General features: G+C 40.8%; 1 protein-coding gene and 1 pseudogene across 1 annotated transcript in view; both read right to left on the reverse strand.

Annotated features, from left to right (window-relative positions):
- The window catches only part of Ccbe1 (collagen and calcium binding EGF domains 1), a 316,756-nt gene that overhangs the window by 10,941 nt on the left and 287,809 nt on the right, over nucleotides 1-18,006 (reverse strand). Inside the window, exons 7-9 of the mRNA XM_004647915.2 lie at nucleotides 10,553-10,673; nucleotides 495-634; nucleotides 364-399 (exon numbers count right to left, since the gene is read on the reverse strand). Coding sequence (XP_004647972.1) covers nucleotides 364-399; nucleotides 495-634; nucleotides 10,553-10,673 — 297 coding nt within the window. The remainder of the gene's footprint in view (nucleotides 1-363; nucleotides 400-494; nucleotides 635-10,552; nucleotides 10,674-18,006) is intronic.
- Nucleotides 5,097-6,158, reverse strand: LOC101563519 (annotated as a pseudogene).

Below are 18,006 nucleotides of genomic sequence, written 5' to 3' on the forward strand. Positions count from 1 at the left end.
AAAAAAAAAAAAAAAAAGCACTGGAGACCAAAAGAGTCAAAAAAAAAAATAAGGAGCATTGGAGATTTCAGAGTTTGGAGTTTTTTTTTTTGATTTAGTAATGTTTGCATAAATTGCCAATGAAGCACCAATATTCTGAAAAACATGAAATCTGAAATATTTCAAAATCCCCAAATTTTGGAGCACTATGTCAATGTTTGAAAAGTTTCAGATTTTAGATTTTAGGATTTAGAATACTCAGCCTGAACATCTATGGCTTAGTATTGCTACATGCAATGCAGGGAGGTCACAGAACTTTGCTTGGTGCCTGCATAGTATGTGGAAGCAGACCTCCAGCTTGTGCGGATCCCTCATGAGACTTACCTTAGAGCCATCCCTTCCTGGTGCGCCTGGTGGACCCTACAATATACAAGGATCTTGTTTAACAGAAGGAAAAGGCATAGGATGCAAAATTTTCCCCATAACTGTAAGTGGATCTCTGATAAGATACTGACCACGGGGCCCCTCCGGCCTTGCTTAATGTGGGACAGATCAGGAGATGGTCCCATGGGTCCCATTGAGCCCCGTGGGCCCGGCTGCCCAGGAGGACCTGGCATGCCAGGGAAGCCTGGGCTCCCCTTTGGTCCTGGTGAGCCTGTAATCAAAGAACAGCTCATTAGCTCACAGTCTGTGGTAAGCAAGGGGCCCTGGCAGATGACCATGTGCAGGAGATTACGTGGTCACTTCTCTTTGCACTGTCCTCCTACCTTCTTGTTTTTTTTTTCAAACTTGAAATATTTTAATACCTGCAGAAGTAGCAAATAGGAAATAACAAAGAGCATAATTCAAAAGGCAAGAGAAGTTGCAGTATACTCCTGGATGAACAATAAAGAGCTCTAAATATGATAGTTATGCAGGACTATATAAAAGATATATTAGATGAACCCTTATTTAAAGGTCATTGCAGATTTCTGTGAAACAGTACCAATCTTATGTTGGGTTATACACATATGTTTTTATATATGTGTGTGTATGTGTGTATAAAAGACATGGAAGAAGTAATACAAAGTCAACAGAAAATGGAAATACACTTTTAAAAGTTTCTAATACTAGGAGAAGATATCATACAATGTCTTTTAAATAAATTGTAAGTCAAACATAGAGTATAAATCTTAGAACAAAAATTAAGATTACGTACTATTGAGAAAATTAAATACTAATTAATTAAAATTAAATGTTTCAAAACAATTGAACTAAGAAAAAGTTTTCATGATAGCAAAGAAGTACTAAGAGTAAAGCACAAGATAAACACTGGAATGGCAAGTAAATGACCAGCACTTCTAACAGTTTGAGGATAGGATATTGCACAAAGTTCTAGTGTGTTGTGGACATGCATAATGACCGTGACAGTTACTGGTGACTAGGCATCACTTGTGGAACTGAGCTACAGCTATTTCTTTGAAATGCACCCTGTAGACTCAGGTGGAATCATGACCCATAGGGTGGAAGAGAAGTCCATTTGTAGAGTGTGCTGAAGGAAATATTTTGCTGCTGAACACAAAAGAATAACTGAAAGACTACTGTTGTATACCTCTTATTCTCCTGTGTTTAATTGTTTGCCCTATTTGGTGGGCTCTTTCCATTCTCATTCATGGGCCTGTGATCAATTTGCTCCCTCTCTAGAACATCATTTAGTAGTCTGTGTAGGCTTGGCTTTGTCATCATGAAATTCTTTAGTTGTTCTTTGTCATGGAAGTATTTCACTTCTCCATTATACTTGAAAGAGAGTTTTGCAGGATATATCAGTCAGGGTTGGAATTTGTTTTCTTGCAAGACTTGAAGTATTTTGATCCATGCTCTTCTTGACTTGATGGTTTGTAAAGAGAAATCTGCTGTTATTCTGATGAGTTTTCCTTTAAATGTGATCTGTATCTTTTCTTTAGCAGATTTTAGTATACTGTTCCTATGCTGAATTTCTGGAATCTTGATTATTATATGTCTGGGTGTGGTTTTCATTGGGTTGATACTATTTGGAGTTCTATATGCTTTGGTTGCATGAATGTCAGATTGTTGTCCCATATTTGGGAAGTTTTCTGCTATTACTTCTGCCCATATTCTTTTTATATCATTTGTATTGACTCCTTCCTTCTCATTGATGCCTATTAGTCTCACATTGTTCATCTTTGCATCATCTTGCAGGTATTGAATTATTTTTTCCTGCATCCTAGTTGTTTTAAAGAGATCTTTTCTTACTTTTTCACTAGCTTTAATGGTGTCTTTAAGGTCAGAAAGTCTATTTTCACTTTCACTCAAATGGTTTTGCCAGCTTGTGATTGAGGTTTTAATTTCCTGTATATCACTTTGAACCTGTTTCATACGTTCTATATCTTTCCCAAATTGCTTATTCAAGGATTCCATCATTTTTATATTCTGTTCTATTTTTTTATCAGTGTATTCTTTAGAAGCACTTAGTACTTCTTTGATTATAATTATCAGTAAATTTTTTAATTCCAAAATTATTTCTGATCTGATTTCTTCTATACCTTTCTGCAGTTGTTTCTTTACTGCCAATGCTATTATTTCAGAGATATCTTGCGTGTGATTTCCAGTTTCCTCTATGCTAGTGTCTTCTGCAATTGTACTGGGTGGACTCAGGGCCTAAGACTGCATTTTGTTCCTTTTCTTTGTCATTTTATATACCATTGTCTTCTGACCTTTGGTGTAGAGCTTAGATAGAGTTATTAGCACCAGGTCTGGATCTACAAAGTTCAGATTCCTCCAGGTGGGTGTTGCTTGGATCTGGCTGCTGTGCTCCACTTCTTTCTGCTGCAGCTGTTAGAGTTGAACCCTTTGTGTCTCTCTGGCAGGATGTTTTGCTCCTGAACCAGCTGGGTGGGTCTTGCCTCTAGCCTCTTTGTAGGGAGTTCTGCTGAAGGGTTCTGTACTGGGCCTGCACACTGGGTTGAATGAGAATCCGTGGGCCCCAGGCGGTCTCACTTACATGCTGGGCCTGGGCTCTGGGTCTATTCAGGATCCGTGGGCTTCAGATGGCCGAGCCTGCGCTCCTGGCCTATTCCGGATCCAGTGGGCCCTGGGTCATCTCACTCACTCACTGGGCCTGGGCTCTGGGTCTACCCCCGCTACCTTCTGATACCACCACAAAAGTGTCCCATGGGAATTTTAAATGTAACCTAATCAAAGTGACTTCCCCATCTTCCTCTCTCTTTAAGGACTGCTAGTCATAAAAGAAACTTGAGAATTTGCCAATATTTTCCTATTTCCACAACCTCCTTACCCAACCAGTGACCAGACCTATCCCAATGCTACTTATAACTGTCTGTGCCTCTATGTCTTCCATCACAGCAGTATACTATCATATGTGAGTAGTAACAATCACATTGGGATAATGGTTAAGAGTGCAAGTTTTAGTGTCAGAGAAACCTAGATCTGAATCTCTAACAAATTGCTTGTACCCACTGAACCTTAATTTCTCATCTCTATGCCTGTGCTAATAAAAAACCTCTTTATATAATGGCTGTAATGACTGAGATTTTAGACACACACACACACACAGCACTTAGCATAGGGCCACATATAGGAAGCACTAAGAATACACATTAGGTCTTTGCCTTTCTTTTGCTTGATGCAACTCTTTCTTCACAGTTAGTGTCCCTCTACTTTCCACCAATCTTCTCTACTCCTCACCCATTCCTTTACATTTCTATACTAGTATTATTTCTAAAATAAGTCTTACTGTGTAATTTTCCTAACTGCAACCCTTTTGGTACAAAAGTCTCAAGCCACTGAAGTGGGGTAGCAAACTCTCTGTCCTACAGCCCTTCACAGATACCCACAGTAAGAGGAGAAATGTCCTGCTCAAGATTTGCGACAGACTCAAGGCCTGTTGCAGGTGAGTGTGGGTGAGAAGATCACACTGCAGGGTTCACATGCACAGTTCAACCTCAGCTGTAGTGGGAGAGGTGAAAATGTTCTCTGTTATCACAATTCCAGCATGAAGCAATACTTGAAGTCTACCACTGGGAAAGGGCAAGAGCGTAGAGAGAGGTTAAGTGCTATTGAAAACAGAGTAGAGTGCAGACACCCAGAAAACCCCATTGGTATTCTTGCACCCACTAAGCACAAGGCCACAACATGCTACCACTGGAGGAATCTGAAAATCTATACTGCAAAATACACCCCAATAAAAGATGAGGTCACCCATTTCAAGGACTAATTAACTGATTACTATGTACTCTGCTGTTCCCCTACAAATGATGTGCAGCATCCAATAAAATATTTTGAGCCACATGAAAAAAGCAAAAGCAAAACAAACCACTGTTAAATGATAGAACAGTTAGCAAAAACAGACTCAAGAGATGACTTGGGTCCTGGAGTTATCCAATGGGGATATCTTTAAAAAATGTATTTGGCACAGGACCTATAGGGTCTCATTACCCACATCAGACTAATAGTGATTCTCCTGTTTTCAGTCTTCCAAGTGCTAGGATTATAGGCACACACCACCATGCCCAGTCTCAATTTCAGTGTGCCATGGGGGTGGGGCCGGTACAGTACACCAGGGATTGAACCCTGGTCCCTGTGCTTTAGTCTTCTGAACTATCTGGCTAGGACCCATCAGATATTTTATTTTATTTTTTTCCTTTAGAATTATTTTATTGAATCATAAATGTACAGCAGCTTCTTAACTCTACACACGCACTTAAATTTTTTAAAGGAAAAATGTTATGTCCTATTACACCATGATCTTGGCTAATAGCTTTTCAAAACTTTGAGAAAAATCTTAAGAAAGGTTTCACATGTTACCTGAAACTTACAAATTTAACATTATCAAAGAAGGAATGCTTCTACACTCTTACAAAGACCACTAGAAAGAAATAACAATTACAAAGTTAAGAAACTGTCTCAAGGGCATTTTTACAACCCTTCCTCCACAGTAAAGTAATGTTATTAAATAGTCCAATCCATTCACACAATGGTTCTCTGCATCTGCTGTGGTGTCTTCTGCCATATCACTGCATATTCATGCATGACTGAGATAAGAGTTTCCTTAATATTGTTATTTTGATAACCTGAATATGTTCTGTTACCTTGGGCTCTCATCCTCTCCTATTTATACAGTGAAGCCCATGGCAAATAGGAAGAAGCTCAGTATCGGCTCCTTCCACCATAACCCCACTTCCTCCACTGCCTCCTGGATCATAATTTCTTCCACCATATGGTCCCCCCATGCTCCTGCTACCACCAACATTTCCACTTTTCATTGGACCATAGTTAGAAGGTTGCTGGTTATAATTTCCAAAATCATTGTAATTTCCACTTCCACAGTTTCCTCCATAATTGTCATAACCGCCTCCATAGCCCCCATCCTGGTTTCCATATCCATGTCCTCCACCACCATAGCCTCCTCTTCCTCCTCCATAACCAGGGCTACCTCCAAAATTGCCACCTCCAGGTCCTCCTCCATACCCATTATAGCCATCACCAAATGCACGCCCACTTCCATATCCATCAGCTCCTCCTCTAAAGTTACTTCCTGGTCCTGGTCCAAAATTTCCTCTGCCACCACGTGAATCCCCAAAACCAAAGCTCCCTCCTCTTCTGCTCCTTGAACTTTGCACTTCCTGCCTTTCTTGTCTAGACAAGGCCTATTTACTTCTGCATTGTGACCATTAATGCTGTGGTATTTTTGCAACACAATTTTATCCACAGGATCATGGTCATCAAAAGTAACAAAGCCAAAGCCTCTTTTCTTTTTCCCCAGACTGCCTGTCAGTAATTATCTCAATGGTATCAATTTTTCCATATTTTTCAAAGTAATCTCTAAGGTGGTGCTCCTCAGTATCTTCTTTAATTCCACCAACAAACAGTTTCTTCACAGTCACATGAGCCCCTTGTTTGCCAGACTCTTCTCTTGCTACAGCACGTTTTGGTTCAGTCACTCTCCCATCAATTGAATGAGGTCTTGCAGCCATGGCAGTGTCAACCTCAGCCATGGGTGAGAAAGTTACAAAACCAAATCCTCTTGATCGTTTGCTTGCAGGATCCCTCATAATCACACAGTCTGTCAGTTTTCCCCATTGTTCATAGTAGTTCCTCAGACTTTCTTCTGTGGTTTCAAAACTTAAGAGCTTAGGAAACTTTTCCTCTTCTCTCTCCATCGTGGACTCAGTCGCTTCAGCCTGATTTCCCGCAGCTGAGCGAGATGAGAGAGATCTCTGCGGACGAACACGAACCGAGAAACACCCCATGCCACCCAGCACTGCCACTACTGCCACTAGCTAAAAATCTCCCCCCCGCTCCCGGAATCAGGGATTGAACTCGGGCCCTTGCGTTTGCCAGGAAAGTGCTTATTCTACTGAGTCATCTCCCCAGCCCCAGATATTTTAAAATAACAATAATTATTATGATAAACATGCTAGTGGAAAAGGATAGATGGCTCACTGCAATAGATGGAAAATTTCAGCAGAGAGATGGAAATTAGAGGGAAAAAGTCAAATGGACATAAATGCAGTATTTAGAGATAAAATTTTTTTTATAGGATTATCACCAGATTGGTCAAAGTCGATGAAAATATCAATAAACTTAAAAGCTGCATAAACAGAAATTCTTCAAAACTGTTAGTGGGTTGGTATATGTCCCCCAAAAGGCTCATAGTGTTTAAGGGTTGGTTGCTGGTGAGCTTTTGGGAAGTGATTGAATCATGAAAGCTTTAATTTTATCAAAGCGGATTATTCTACTGATGAAATCATATTCCTTAAAACAATAAGTTTTGAGGCAGTTGGCCTTTCCCTCAACACCCAATCATAGATTATGTCATGACTGTGAGGTACAAAATTTTATATCTCCCCAAGAACATACATTACTATTGAGTGACAACAGTGTCCTGTGGAGAACTTCAAATTAGTTGTTCAGATTACCAGATATAAACATCTAAGATTCATTTAAAGAAAAAAAAAACAATAACAAAGAAGTTATAAGACATTCAAAAGAGGAAGAAAAAAATCAGAGTAAAAAAATCAAGCAATTACTGTTCCTTTCAAAAGACCAGCACAAATAAACAGTACAATTACCCAAACTATTCAGCATATATACCTAAATATATATTTCCCTTCTTTCATTTGTCCTTTTCCTCATCCTACTTTTTCCTTCTCATTGAACAACTTCCTTCCCTTTCACAGTAATTGTTGTATCTAATCAGTCCTACATGGGTGCTCTAACCTGTGACTGATCACAGTCCTTAGAATGAGCTTTTACTTAAAGGTGAGAAAAATGTATTAGCTTTCTAGGTGCTTTGTTGCATCTCGATGGAGCACATCAAAGACACTAGAAGTAGAAAATAAGAATGTCTCTACGTAAGGAACTAGATCATTCTGAAAGATTTCTGTTCCATGAAGGACTGTGGGCAGCTCCATTGCACATTAGAAGCTAGATGGTAGAGCTGGAGAGGAGAGCTAATAAGTCATTTATTTAAAGCCAGTCAACAGCTCCCCTGCTCCTGCAGCTGTCCTTGGTCAGACAGGCCAACTGGCCTGGTGATGAACTTCTTCCAGGGAAGTAAAACAAGAGCATTCTGTTATAGAAGGGTGAAGAACACTGCACTGGGAATCTGTGTAAGGAGAGACCACAGACTTCTTAGAAGCAGCAAGAGTCTGCCTGTGTGAGGCAACTGTGGAGAAAACTCAGCCACAACCCAGAGAACCGCAAGGCAAAGGAGTGAACAAGAGAACAAGCCCAGGTCTTGGGCCACTTCTCTGTTCAGACTGAGACCCAGGGCACCTATGTTGGATGGAGAGTAAGTGTTGAAGACACACAAATCCTTCAGGAAAGGCTCTGAGGCTTGATTCTTTTTTTTTTTTTAATGAATTTAGGGCAGGGTTTACAGAGTATACTGGGTCTCACTTTGTAAATCAGACTTGTGGTGATTCTCCTGTTTTCAGCCTCCCAAAGCCTGGGGTTACAGGTGTGTGCTACAAGGCCCAGTCTCAACCATCATCTCAGCACACCCGGAGGCAGGGCTTGGATGGCAGGCTAGGGATCAAACCCTGGCCACACCATTCTGCCAAAGCAGGTGCTTTAGTCCGCTGAGCTATCTGGCCAGCCCTTGAAGCTTGATTCTTACTGAATGTCTAGCCTAAGACTTAACCATGCCCTTTCTGCTTGGATGGATTCTACCAATTGTTTATGGACAGATAAAGCCCCAAATCCCTGGTCGCTGCAGGTTACAGCAACTTCTAGTTTCTTTCTTTCTTTTTTTAAACGTTTCAGTCATTTAATTAGGTTCTTAATAAGAAACTTAGAACACTAATTTATGAGGATAAATTCCATTTGTCAGAGCAAAAACAGATCTCAGGTATCCCCAGAGCTGAGGAACAGCTTTGATTTTTGCTAAAATCTGTGAGTCCACCGCTTTCTGATCCACCTTGCGCTGCTCTGAAATCTGGCATCTCTCTTTCTCAGTGTTGAAGATCTCGCCTTCCTGGTGTCTGGGTTTCTGCAGCCTCTTCTTTTTGAAATAAGCATCAGTGAGGTGTTTGGGGATTTTCACTTTCCTGATGTCAATTTTTGTAGAGGTGGCAATGACAAATTTCTGGTGTGTTCTTCATAGAGGAAAACAATTAAGGCTAAGAGGCCCAGTCACAGGAAATTTATAACACTAATTTGTGAGGATAAATTCTGTTTGGCAGAGCAAAAATAGATTGCAGGTAGCCCCATAGCTGAGGAACAAGCCACTGGCCAGCTGCTTCAGGAAGACCACTCTCTTGCCTCTGTGACGCCCAGTGAGGATGATCAAGATGTTGCCGCGAGTGATGCCAGCTGGAAGTTTCCTCACATGCTGAGTGAAGGGTTTCTTGTGGCTCAAGAACTTTCGGGGCACATCTTCAGTAGGGTAGTATCTAGGCAGTTTTTGAAGTTTAACCACCCAGCTACCTCCATTCTTGTCCACACCAACTGGTTTTGTGATCGAAGCAAGAACTTTCTCCTTTTTATTCTCAACCTTTGATTTAGCAGCTGTGTACTTTCTCTCGTACAAAGCCTTGCTGGAATACATGGTAGATCAGGAGTATCTACCAATTCCTCTAACCAGGACAGGATTTTGTCTGCAGTGAGGCTGCTCCTTCTTGGACTTTTGGTTTTTTTTTTTTTTTTGCCTTCACCTTACTCTTTTTATCAATACCACTAGCAGAAGCCTTCTGGTCTTTGGGTTTCTTCTCTTTAGTGTCTGGCTTTTCATTTTTTTGCCTGCTATCTTGCAAGATGGGAAAGAGTGCAACTTCTAGTTTCTTTCAGCTCCCACAGCAGGAAGTATCTGCACGCTTGTTTAGGAGCATGTGAAAACTCTTGCACTCTATTTGCATTCACTGCCTGTCTCTTGTCTATTTAGAATGCATGTACATTGTTCCAAACACTTAGCACACTGCTAAGCAATGATAACTAGTGGTCACAGAAACAGTGATTTAAAATCACTTGTTGACACTAATGTCATTGCCTTTACTGATATTAAAAAAGCCATTGATTGATGGAGGAGCTCATGATACAATAGAAAATTCTGTAACTTTTTGTGAAGTTGTCACTGCATTTTTATTTTTTGTATTTTTTTTTAGTAGTGGGTCTACAGGGTCTACAGGATCTCATTCATAGATTGGACTCATAATTTGCTTGTGTTCAGCCTCTCAAGAGCTAAACACACTCAGTCTCTCTCTCACTGTATTTTTAAATGAAATGATTAGTCTCAAGACACTGGGGATATAGTTTGGTGTGAAGGCTTTAGATTCAACTTCCAATATTGCAAAAATCAAACTTTATTTTTCAAATTAAAAAGGCAGAACCTCTAAAACTATATACTAAATTGAAGAAGCCTGATAAAAAGAACACAAGCTAAAATTTTTCACTGATGTGTAATCCTAGAACAGGCAAAGCTATGGTAGAGAAAAGCAGATTGGTAGTACCTGGAGCTGGGGAGGGGAGTACACTGACTGCAAATGGGTGGAAGGGAATTTCTCTGGAGTGATGGAATGTCTATATCTTAATGCAAGGTGTTGGCTACAAAGTTGTATAGATTTGTTAAATTCAATGATGAGTTAAAATGGGTACATCTTAAATTATAGCTCAAAAATCGACATAAAGAAAACTGTAGATAGATGTAACAATAAAGACAAAAGGGTGGATGGAAAGAACTGGGGAGCAGTGGACATGAAGTGGGCCATGAATTGGTAGAGCTCAGTGATTATTCCATTTATTTTGGTATATATTCAATTTTTTCCACCATGCAGATAGAAAGCAGCTTGGTGATTCCATCTTAAAATGATATTCAAGAATCATACCTAATCCCAAGACGATCATCTTTTCCTCCCAAATTAGTACCAGTTGTAAGGGATTCATTCTCAGGCTGAGAAGCCCATCTTCCTGAGGCCCTCAGTACACACAGAGGAGGCAGCTCTCAGAACATGTGCTGTGCTTCTCATGATGGAAAGTGGAGAACCCCACTGGTCCCCACAGCCCAGGTCTCTTGTGACTATCCTGGTGGTTCTCCTGAGCCCCTCTCCACACTCACCAGGGGGACCCTGGCCCCCAGGTAGGCCAGGAGGTCCTGGAAGATAGGTGTTTGAGGCCAGCACTTTGTTGCCAGTGATGTACTTGCCCAGTTCTGCAGCATTGTTGGGAAGCAAAGCAATCTGCAAAGAAAAGGGAGACCTTAGTCGGAAAGCAAAGGTCGCACGGTAAGGGAGGCTGTCTACAAAGGCTGCAAGACATTTTTGTGACTTTTCTTTTTAAGCACAGCTAGTTAGAGACCAAGGGAGCAGAGATCCTCTTCCTAGGCTTGGGTGCCTTCCAAGGAAAACAATGTATTTGAGTTCCCTTACCTAGCTTGCCTACGCATCATTAGGACACATCGCCATAATTAATCCAATCCATGTGTTTCATACTTTTAATCTGTTAATCAACTACTGTATGTCTCAATCTTTTATCACTTACCTATTATGTGCCATGCTGTGTCTGGTTAGGTGGCCCCAATGGTGATCAAGACATGGTTAAAGAGCACTCAGCCCTGGGAGCCAGGACCAAGAATGTAGTTGCCAGTCTTCATGCAGAAGTGACTGTGGTGGTTTGAAACATGTCCATAAGTTCTATGACACTTTTACAAAAGTAGAGGCTAATTTCCCATGTTAAGTGTGGACTGGACTTAGCAAGCAGTTTCTTTTTTTTTTTCTTCCATAATTTTATTGAGAAATAAATAGCAATGAAACAGTTTCAAATCAAATTGGTAAGACAGTTTCAATAATTAACACATTGCATACTGTCTTCCTAGTGGTTATTTGTTGTGCAAGATGCAGACATGATATCTTATTTACAATCACTATTAGAACAAATCCCTCTATTCAATTAATTAAGAGAATGTAACTATATATCTCTCCTAACCATTTTGAATACACAGATACAAAATGGTCATTCATCTGTATCCCCTTTTTTTGTTTAGTTCCATCATTTAAATATTATAGGTGTGTGAACTCAGCAAAATATTCCAAAATAGTCCAGTAGTCCATAATAGTATTGGGTCTTCCACTTGACTGGCAATGTCAGAAATTGTTGACCTGAGTGCCCTACAGCTCAACATAACAACATGGCTTTACTTCTTATACTTGGTTTTTATACTTTTCTGCTGGAAGGTTAAGACCAAGATAAAGCAAGACCTATGCAACAAGAATTGTAGCTTTTGGGTCTGATAAGGTCAGTCAAATCCTTTCAGGATTTATCCTGTAACTCTGTACCTCAGTTTGCAGATCCTTGTCAGTGTCAGCCATGTGGATGAGTCACGGCCATTGCTTCACCAATTTGCACTCTGTGAAAGCCTAAGAGAATGTTTTCTCTCCATGTGACTCTCCTTAGGCACACTCTACATCATCGATCACTTTCCTCTTTGGCCCCATAATTTCCTTGATCAGAAAATTTGGGACACAACTGAGTTACGTGTCATTATAGTACAAGTTCTCATATGTCCTGAGTCTTCATTGACCTTGGAAGGCTAGAGCCAAAATGTTGACTTTCCTTGGTCCCTCCTTTTTCTCTAATTTTTGGTCTACAAACTTAGGTTGTTAACCCTCCGGAAGACAAGCTTATTGTTATTACCATACAACCTACACTGTTAAGCATAACCTCACTATCTGTCTGAATATCAAACACCTTAGGCATAACATGGAACAGGTATTTTTCATCAAGTATTGATATGTTAAACTTTAAGTCCCTACAGAATATGATGAAAAAAATTTAAAAAATTAAAATATATTTAAAAAATAGGAATAAAGAATTATATATGCTTACACATAGGTCCAGAAATCTAACCATATACCACATTGCAGCAGGACAATACCGTACCATGCCTTTTCCTGTCTCCTGCCTTCATTCACCACCCCCTTCCTTTTTAAACAATCATCTACCCAAGAGATAGCATGGCAGCAACTGGAATGTCATGAGAAGCAGCACATATTCAGAAGACCAGAATGACAGGCACTCCAAGCATGAATGTACTATTACAAATTGCCATCTTCAGTGCAGTTGCTTAGTTCACAGGTGTCAGTATATATAGTTAGTCAGGGTGAGAATCCTTGCAATTAATTGCTAGATTTCAAAATCTTCTGAAGATTCTCAGGATCATTGCCTTACCAATCTAGTACATATAACTGTATGGCTTGCCCTTGTCATGTTTCCTATCTCTTCTCCTTACTCTCTCTTCTTTGTCTAGTCCTTAAGTTCTTGCTTTCCTTTTAGTTGTATTATATCTTTCTATTTGTATTTCTTCTTTGAGTTCTTATACTAGGGAGATTGTACAATATTTACACCTGTGTGTCTGGTTTATTTTACTTTTGAGTATATCTTCAAGTGGCATCCACTTAAATATAAAGGCATAAAGTTTATCATTCTTTATAGCTGAGTAATACTCCATTGTATAAAAATACCACATCTTTTTTATCCATTCCTTAGGTGATGGGCATCTTGGTTGTTTCCAAGATTTGGCTATCACAAATTGTAGCAAGCAGTTTCTAATGAAGTGAGTATGGTAGAGGGGACCAGGAAGCTTCTGAAATGAGGGCTAAAGAGCACTGAAGCTTCTGCCTTTCTCACTCTCTTGGACCACTCATTTTAGGGAAGGCAGAAGACTGCAGGAGTAAATGAGCTTCACATTCCCTGAGGTCAGATTAACTGTATGAACACTCAATGGCTGAGCCCTAATTTTCTCACTGGTGAAAGGGAAAAGTAAAACCTTCATCTTGGATCATGTGGTTTGGGGGGGGTGTAGTGATTGATACATTGTAACAACTTGAGAAGTCTTCCTGTGCAAGAGCAGGCCATGGACATTGTGTGAGTTCTATGCCCCCACTCCAGGGTAGTCTGTTTATAAGGAAAGGAGAGGGGCAGCAGCTGCTGCTTCTCCCTTTACTCTTACATGTTTTCTGCTGCCATGAACTGATGCCCTCTCCCTTATGCCACTCTGCCTCACAGCCAGCTGAGTATGGACTGAAAACTCCACAAACTGTGAGCTAAATAAACCTTTCCTTCCTTAATTTTAGGTGTTGGGTATTTTGCCCCAGCAACAAGAGAATGGTAACAGACAGAATTTGGTACCAGAGAAGTGGGGTTGTTGCTGTGACTATAAACCTGACCATGTGGATTACAAGCTTTTGGGAATGGTTTATGAGAGGAGTTAGCAAAGGTTTGGAGATGTCATTCAAAAGAGAAGCATTAGAATGCCTTTGGCTGTTCTGTATGAAAGATTCTGGTCACAGCTCAGAAGACCAGCATGCCGATAGAAATCCTGCATGTAAAGACCAAGCTGGGGAGGAGATTTCTGCTGGGAAGAAGGACTGTATTGGTTGTTGGACTTCAGATGACATGTGTTATGGCTTGGCAGAAAGTTTATCTGCATTTTTCCCATTTCCAGAGATTGCCATAGACTAAGTGCGGTGGACCGGGTGGACTGGGTAGTTTGGCAAAAGAAAAGTTCAAGGCAGTCGAATGGTGATGCAGTGGCATGACTACTGTTGGGTGCTTTTAGTCAAATTTATGTTTGGAGTCAAAAGCAAAGAGCCCAGAAGGATGATTTAAAATGTGAATTTGGCCAGAAAGGAAGCACCAAGAAGGTCATGGACTGCCAAGACAGAGCTGAGATTTCCATTGCTCAGGAGGAACAGGAGAATAGAAAAGATGTCCCGAGGGAATCACAGTAGGCGGCAGGTCCTTGCCCTTGGAGCCTGACAACTACAAGGGTGAGGGATTTTACTCTGAGGAAAAAGCCGCAGAGCTCTATGTTCCAGAATGGAGGCAGCAACCACACTAAGTTCCAGAATAGCAGTAGCATAGATAATTTGTTCCTCAGAATCAGGGTCAGAGTATTCAGCAATCCAGGCACTTGACCCCTATAGCCAGGAAAGAAAACCTGGCTACTGCTCTGGCTGGCAGTGGACCCTGGCATCACCTATGTGGCATTAGTTTTAGGAGCATGCAGAATACAGGAGTTCTGAGGTTAAGAAGGCTTCCACCTTGATTTTAGAAGTTCTGGGAAGCTAGGCAGTGCTCCCCTGGGTGTGTGGTGTATAAAGCTGTGAGTGACAAGCCTATTCAGAGGAAACCTCAGAAGTTTAGAAAAGCCAGGAATGTGAACTGTCTGAGGAAAGCTGCAAGGAGGAAGCAAAGCCAGTCCCAGAGAAAAGCCATGGGAGCTAACAGTAGAAGTGCATAGGGATGAAGCCATGTGGCACTCACATTTTGTCACAGATTGCCTTGGATGTTGAAAGTGGAATTACAGGACTTAATGGTTTCCCTGTGGGATTTGTGACTTACTTTGGTCCCAGTGCTTTATATCCTGCTATTTGTATCTTTTGGAATGGTAATATTTTTCTTGTGCCATTGAATGTTGGAAGTGTTTCTCAGACTTTTCAGCAATGCTGAAACTGTTAGGACTTTGGCAACTGTTGAAGACAGACTAAATGCCTTTTGCATAAAGGGATATGCACAAGTCTTTGGGGGTCCCAGGGGCAAAATATTCTGGTTCTAATGTAATACAATGTTGACAGACTTAATATTGGTTCTTAAGGATTGTTAAAACTGTGTTATAATGTCCAAGTTGTGAAATATTAGGAATAAGCATGTCTTTGTATCTGAAAACTGGTTTAAAGAAACATGTATGGTTGTCAAATTGACAAGGGATGGATTGTACTGGTTGATACATGGTATTAACTTGAGAAGTTTAGAATTTTAATTAAGTGACTCTGTCCCTTAAGTTTAATTAAGTGATTTTGTCCCTTGGAAGCAAGGAGCCAGGGTTCTTACTTTGTAAACATCCTCCTCCTGTGCAAGAGGAGACCATGGACATTGTGTGTGTGAGTTTTACACCCCCACCTCAGGGTATCCTGCTTATAATATAAGGAAAGGAAAGAGGCAGCAGCTGCTGCTCTTCCATCTGCTCTTCGCTCTTTTCTTCCAACATGAACTGATGTCCTCTGCTTTATGCTGCTCTGCCTTGGGAGACTAGGATACAGCTACTGAACCTCAGCTGTGCTGTACTATGAATGAGTACAAGTAGACCTGGAAAGATCTGCTGACCGGCAAGTTCTCATTAGGCTTCAGAAGGTTCTTGTCTCTGGCACAGAGTCTGGATTGTTTGTAGCATTCTCATACAAAGAAAGCACAGTTCTGCTAAAGATTGGTAGCCAAGACTCAACTCCCTTTCTGGGCAGCTGCTGGGTGTGCAGCTTTCTTGATACAGTTTGAAAGCTGGTGATTGTTTTTAGTCACAGAGGCAGATCTCTTGCCAGAAGAGATCCAGTATTATGTAAAAAGATTATCATGATAGTATGTGTTTTGTCCCTTGGAAGCCATTGTTACCTGCTATATCTTAGGGAGAATGAATTCTTCTGGTTTCTCTGCAAGGTACTGCCCTAATCCCATATCCTAGTAGCCCCTTAATGAAGCACTCAAAATTTTATTTACAAGATAAAACCACAGACCATCTGCCTGGCCTGGAGTTAAGAGGGCCTAGTTCCATTTCAACTGTCCTGTCTTATTTGGGCCAGAATGAGCCCTAGGTAGAAATTTCCCCAAGAAGGTTTCTATCTTTCCATTTGAAGTTCCAACTAAATTCAGACCTGCTAAGATCCATTCAGTGCAGGGTACAGGGATACTCCGGGAGCAGGAAGCTCCAGGACTCTAATCTTCAACTCTGTCTTCTTCAAGGACTGTTTTTAGGACTGTTTTTTCTTTTCTTTGTGGTTTTGGAGCTTGAACCCTGAGTCACATAGCACTGAGTTAAATTTCTCTCTTTCCTCTTTAAAATTTTTAATTTCAAGGCAGAGGCTTGCTAAGCTGCTCAGGCTAGGCTTGAACTTGCTATCTTCTTGCTTCAGTTCCCCAGAGTTGTAAGGGAGGTATCAGAATCCTTTGTTGAGGAGACCCTTGGTCCCATTTTAAGGAGATCTAGTGTGAAAGATATAAGGAATGGCAGGCACTCTGCCAGAGCTGTCACTCAATCAATTACCCTGTGATCATTTCTTAGAATTCAGTAGAGGTAACTAAGAATCAGAGTTTGGTGTAATTTGAAAGCCAACTTTGTACAACTTCAGGTCAGGAATTGGTTCAGACACCATTAGGACATGGCTGTGAACTGGGGTTTATTTAAAATGGTGCTGGCAATACACTGGCATGACAATCGACTCCTCCAACCTGCAAGTGGGTATCTGGAGTCCTGGAGTAAACCAATGAGGGAAACATAAGTGAATTTCTTCCAACTACAGGCCAGTTGGTCAACACTGGCAGTTAAAGAATGGTCCAATTTTATCCTCCTTCCAGCTGAAAAACTAAAACATGTAAACCATTTGTGGGTTCTGTCAGACTTGCATTAAAATCTCAGGGCTGCTACTTTCTACTTGTGGCATCTAGGTCCCCTTATCTATAAGAGAGGTGCTGTAACATCCATTAACAAGGGCTGTCACAGGGTTAGCATGGTGACATCTTTAACGTGTCTGAACTAGGGTCTAGCCATTGTCATAGACACAGCAGCACTGGTCTTCCCAGGCTTGCTTCTGGCTATGTTCCTAAGTAGCTGGGTGAGTTCAGGTGATTCCTCTTACCCTTTCAGCTTTTCCTCTTCATGTTTACAATCAAGAAGTTTGGGCCGCATGACCATATCTTGCATAGCACAGTACTCATAAATTTTGCAAGTAGGGCTGCTGATGAGACTGGCAGGTAGCGGGGCTCTGCAGCTGCTCCCCAGGGCGCTTCCTGCTGTGTCTGCTCCTTTTTTAAAATTATGAGATAGCCAGTAAATGTTGATCTCAGTGTCCCAACAGACCCATGGTGGGGAATCATATTGAGCTCCCTTTAGCTCCTGTCAGGCTAGGTGGGATGGGTGGCAAGTAAAGGCTTATGGGGACACCAGGTATGAGAGAGGAAGGCTATAGTAATGCAGCCTGAGTCTTCATTCTTCTTGGGATCAAGTAATGGGTTAAGAGTATCATTATCTTATAATAGCTTTGTAATGGCACATGTGGCTTACAGTGCTGTTGGCACGAATCAGTGTAAAGTACTTTTTAAACAATGCTAGTGATTAATGTTAATTACTTGTTTGGTAAATATTTATAGATCTCCTTCTCAGTGAGAAGCACTTTTCCAAGTCCTTTATAAATATTAATTAACTTGATAACTGTGAATACCCCTTGTAGTAGGTATTATTCTTACTTTATAAGACTGAGGCACGAAAAGTATAAACATTCTTACTTAGGGTGACACAATATATGGCAGGGCAGGAATTCAACTCTAGCCAATCTGCTTTCATAATATGCTTTCAATCATTACACCAAGTAGCATCTCTTAATATTGTAATACTTGACTAAAAAGATTCACAGACTATTTATTTTTTATTTTTTTCCCCTAGTAATTTTAAAATTAATTATTCTTCCCAACAATTTTGAGAAGACTCATTTATAGAGTAAGTAGATCAAAGCAGCAGAGGAAGCC

The sequence above is a fragment of the Octodon degus genome, unplaced genomic scaffold, assembly GCF_000260255.1.
Source record: "Octodon degus isolate 3935 unplaced genomic scaffold, OctDeg1.0 scaffold00339, whole genome shotgun sequence".
In the NCBI taxonomy this organism is placed as follows: Eukaryota; Metazoa; Chordata; class Mammalia; order Rodentia; family Octodontidae; genus Octodon; species Octodon degus.